Below are 4,901 nucleotides of genomic sequence, written 5' to 3'. Positions count from 1 at the left end.
ATTTACTTTTTTTACTCTCTTTTAAAGTACAATATATGGTATATGGGTGTGTACGTAAATATATTGATCGAGTTACGAGAAGGTGAGGGTTGATTAATTGTGTAACTTTTTTTATACAAACTTGTATTTTTGCGGATATATAATAGTTTATCATATATCTATTAGTTGTATTATGTGGCTTTGATTAGATTTTTTTCTGTTGAGGCAATTTTAGATACATATGTCACTTTTTTTTTTAATAATTTTTTATATAGTTTACTTTCTTTTTTAAAGATTTATCTCTTTTAAAAAATAATTATTTCTAATTACATTAATTTATAAAATATTAAATATTAAAGAATCTGTGGGGCTTACGCCCAACGCCTCGAGGCTTACGCCTCACCTCGTACTATGTAAAATGCCTTGCCTTATGCCCCCTCCTTTAAAAACACTGCCCCAAACCGTTACACTGGGTGTATTGTTGTTATTGTTGTTGTTGGAGTTGAAGATGAAGTTGTGTTTGGTTATATTTTTTGCTACGGAGATCGATAGCATTTTATTTGTAATTATGAAGTGGGTTTGGAAAACATGTCATAAATTTCGGAATCCAACGTAAGTTCTAGTTAAAATTCAAAAAAAAAAATCGTAGCTAAACCCCAAACACTAATTTTGAAATAAAGTGAAAAACTATCCCAAAAAAAGAAAGAATAATTTTTATGACCAAATGATCCTAGAGGATGAGAGCTACTCATGAATATAAATAACAAGAGCTAGCTAGCTCTTTTACTCATGTCAGGTAACAAAAATAAAACAAAATTGAGTTTATCAATTAAGAAAAAGTTCCATAAAAAAAACATGCCAAGAGATCCTTTAATTGTTTCTGGAGTTGTTGGAGATGTTGTGGATCCATTCACTAGGTGTGTGGATTTTGGTGTTGTTTACAACAATAGGGTTGTGGTCTACAATGGATGTGCCTTGAGGCCTTCACAAGTTGTCAATCAACCTAGGGTTGAAATTGGTGGCGACGATCTTCGCACTTTTTACACGCTGGTAAACTTATCTTTCCGTTTTATGTGATACGTTTATTAAAAAAATTGAAATTGGAGGAGTCTTCGCACTTTTTACACTCTGGTAAGCTTAACTTTCTGTTTTATGTGATACGCTTTCATTTTTGGAGTTGATTGGAATCGTTTAAGCTATTCATGTAATTGTTGATCTTTAAGTCAATTTATTATAGTATATGAGTGTTATAACATGCATGTTTAATATTCAAGTTAATTTGAAGATATTTTGACATATTTTGAAAGTCTTCACCTTCCTTTTCAAACTACTATATGCCTAAACTTATCTTTTTCTTTTGTGTGATAATTTTTCATTTTTGAAGTTAATTGGGATCGTTTAAGCAATTTATGTAATCGTTGATCTTATGTCAATTGATTATAGTATATTAGTGTTATAACATGCATGTTTAATATTCAAGTTAATTTGAGGATATTTAGACATGTTTTGAAAGTCTCCGCTTTTCTTTTTAAACTACTATATGCCTAAACTTATCTTTCTATTTACGTGATACATTTTCATTTTTGAAGTTGCTTGGTATCGTGTAAGAAATTCATGTAATTGTTGATCTTATGCCAATTGATCATACTAATAAAGTGTTCTAATGCGCGCATTTAATACTATAAGTTAATTTGAAGATATTTTGATATGTTTTGAAAGTCTTCGCGTTCCTTTTTAAACTACTATATGCCTAAACTTATCTTTCTATTAATTGGGATCGTTTAAGCAATTTATGTAATCGTTGATCTTATGTCAATTGATTATAGTATATTAGTGTTATAACATGCATGTTTAATATTCAAGTTAATTTGAGGATATTTAGACATGTTTTGAAAGTCTCCGCTTTTCTTTTTAAATTACTATATGCCTAAACTTATCTTTCTATTTTACGTGATACGTTTTCATTTTTGAAGTTGCTTGGTATCGTGTAAGCAATTCATGTAATTGTTGATCTTATGCCAATTGATCATACTAATAAAGTGTTCTAATGCGCGCATTTAATACTATAAGTTAATTTGAAGATATTTTGATATGTTTTGAAAGTCTTCGCTTTTCTTTTTAAACTACTATATGCCTAAACTTATCTTTCTATTTTATGTCATATGTTTTCATTTTTGGAGTTGATTGGGATCATTTAAGCAAGCCATGTAATTGTTGATCTTATGTCAATTGATTATACTAATAAAAGTGTTCTAACATGCATGTTATAAGACTTCAAGTTAATTTGAAGATATTAATTTTGACATGTTTTAAAAGTCTTCGCTTTTCTTTTTAAACTACAATATATCTAATCAAACACCATCATATAATAAATTTGGATAAATTGGCACCTAGGTTATTTTAATTGCTCTTTATTTTATTATAATTATTTTGGATTGATTTTGAAAATATTTGAAATATTCTTCTCTTATGAAAGGTTATGGTAGACCCTGATGCTCCAAACCCTAGCAACCCAAACCTAAGGGAGTATCTACACTGGTAAGTCTAGCTTATATGTTATAGATATTCTCAATTCTAATTTTGAGAATGAAATTATTTTTGGTATAAAATATTTTACTTTATAAAGTGAGATTTTTCAGTATAAATTCAAACATGTCAAATCTTAGATGAGTATCAAACATCGAATGGAAACACACAAAAAAAAATTAGGATTGATTGTTTGGTTTCCTACAACTAAAATATTAAACACATAAAATAACAAAAATTTATACTATCTATCCCCTCCCCCTAAAATAAGAACCTAGATTAATCTGATTATTTTTTGGTGTAGAACGTTCCATGTAAATCCAAACTAGTCAAGTTTCAAAATGAATACCAAACATCAAATAAAAATACAAAAAGGAACAGAATTGATTGCTTGGTCTCCTACATCTAAAAATACTAAACACATAAAATAACAAAAATTATATAATATATCCCCCCCCCCCCCCCCCCGGCTTTTTTTAAGTTTATAATAATTTTAACACTTTTTTTTTTTGATAGGTTGGTCACAGATATCCCCGCAACTACAGGAGCAAACTTTGGTAAGTGTTCTTACATTGTTTAATGGCTTAGACTTTAGATAGTGACGGAGCAAGAAATTCATGCAAGACGATTAAAAATAAATAAAGTGTCACACCTATTAATTGAATTGTGATCTAAAACAATTAATTTTGAACCCTATTTACAACCACAATTACAAGCCTTTTCTTACATGTCAATTCACATTATGTTACGTAAGGTTCATTAAAAGAGAACCATAGCCCCTACATGATATTTTTATGTTCATAGTTAGAACTCGATATCTCTGATTAAGAAAAGGCACCTAACTTGCTTGATTAATGACATATAAAAGAAATATGAGTTTGAAGTACTAGCATAATTGTCCACATCATTTACACATTTTTATTCTTCAATTCCCTTGAATTATTCAAGTCTTCTCAACATATACCCATAGTGTAAAGCACAAAATTTAACGAAGGGATATTTTTGAGCTAAAAAACTAATGACTGATATTTTGCTTCATTTCGAATAGCTTAGAGGTATTTTTGACCCTTTTCCGTTTATATAATAACACAAACACTAGTGTGGCTTGGTAAACAATTATGATACATGATACAACATGTGAGTTTGTCGTCCTCCGCATTATTAGTATCAACATATTATTATCGTGAGTCTGTCATCCTCTTCATTATAGTCTTCCTAGAATTTAAAGCAGTTCGTTAAAATACATCCTTAATCATGACTACTAATAAAAATAAGACTAAAAATCAAAAATCATACAAAACAATATGTATAAAGTAAATTGCCCAATGTCTCCAAATTAGTCCAACTTTATATTTAGTCCTTAATTATTGAATGTCTTCCTCACTAAACTCAAACTTTTGTTATGCATGCAGGCAATGAAGTTGTAAGCTACGAGAGCCCACGTCCATCAATGGGAATCCATCGCTATATCTTCGTGTTGTATCGACAATTGGGCCGCGAGGCGATCAATGCGCCAGACATAATTGATTCACGCCAGAATTTTAACACCAGAGATTTTGCTAGGTTTCATAATCTTGGTGTTCCTGTTGCTGCTGTTTACTTCAATTGCAATAGGGAAGGTGGTACTGGTGGTCGTCGTCTATAAATTCTACTACTATTACTACTATTATACATATAATATACATATAGTATACATATATATGTGCATATAGTATGCATACTATAGTATACTATATATACACTGTTGCTCTTATAGTGCCTTTTTTGAGGATTCGCCACGGTACAACAATAATTTTGGAGAGTCCGAGAAAATTAGTGTATATGTATATTTACTAAAGGCTTAATATATACATAGCCAACTCTTTATATCATGTCAGGATATTTCATTTAGTCATTCGGACTAGATTTTGTTTCAATTGAGCACATAAGCTGCTAATAAAGTGTTTCAATTAGACGTGTGGTTCAAATTTTGAAAGAAAACAATTGCACGTGTTTTCATTTGTTCGTTAGATAGTTAAGTTAACCACACATTTTTTTTTTTTTAATTATATGCATCAACCTTAAGTAGAAAATGTCTAGGCTTTGAAGGCCTATTGAGGTGAAGACATATAATTAAAGAAAACGACATATATTGTGTGGTTAAGTTTACTACCTAATAAACAAATGAGAACACATGCAAAATAAATTAAAGTTACAAAATATAAATCAAAAATATCTTATTGGAACATTATTTTAGGAATCGAGGTGTATTGAAATTTGACTTAGTTCGAATGTCTAAATAAAGTATCCCAACAAATTTAAGCAACTGATTATGTATTAAGCTTACCTAAAAAATAAACTCTTGTTTGTTAGAGTATATTGTATTATAAATTTTATTACTGAATTCTTAATTTGTA

At 29.5% G+C, this 4,901-nt stretch overlaps 1 protein-coding gene across 1 annotated transcript; it reads left to right on the top strand.

The window, feature by feature from the left end:
• The first annotated feature begins 760 nt into the window (after positions 1-760).
• On the top strand, positions 761-4,459 carry LOC107872675 (protein FLOWERING LOCUS T). The gene is made up of 4 exons (XM_016719301.2): positions 761-1,029; positions 2,456-2,517; positions 3,022-3,062; positions 3,918-4,459. Exons 1-4 carry the CDS (start codon positions 769-771, stop codon positions 4,148-4,150), a joined length of 597 nt encoding a protein of 198 aa, XP_016574787.2. The 5' UTR covers positions 761-768; the 3' UTR covers positions 4,151-4,459.
• Positions 4,460-4,901: the final 442 nt, after the last annotated feature.

Source organism: Capsicum annuum, chromosome 5, assembly GCF_002878395.1.
Source record: "Capsicum annuum cultivar UCD-10X-F1 chromosome 5, UCD10Xv1.1, whole genome shotgun sequence".
NCBI lineage: Eukaryota > Viridiplantae > Streptophyta > Magnoliopsida > Solanales > Solanaceae > Capsicum > Capsicum annuum.
This window is presented reverse-complemented; position numbering and strand designations above follow the sequence as displayed.

Excerpts from the sequence above, each read along its gene's own strand:
- LOC107872675 (XM_016719301.2), top strand. The coding sequence starts at position 769 with ATGTCAGGTAACAAAAATAAAACAAAATTGAGTTTATCAATTAAGAAA. Across the intron at positions 2,518-3,021 it reads CTAAGGGAGTATCTACACTG|GTTGGTCACAGATATCCCCG; the intron begins GTAAGTCTAGCT and ends TTTTTTTGATAG. Across the intron at positions 3,063-3,917 it reads AACTACAGGAGCAAACTTTG|GCAATGAAGTTGTAAGCTAC; the intron begins GTAAGTGTTCTT and ends TTATGCATGCAG.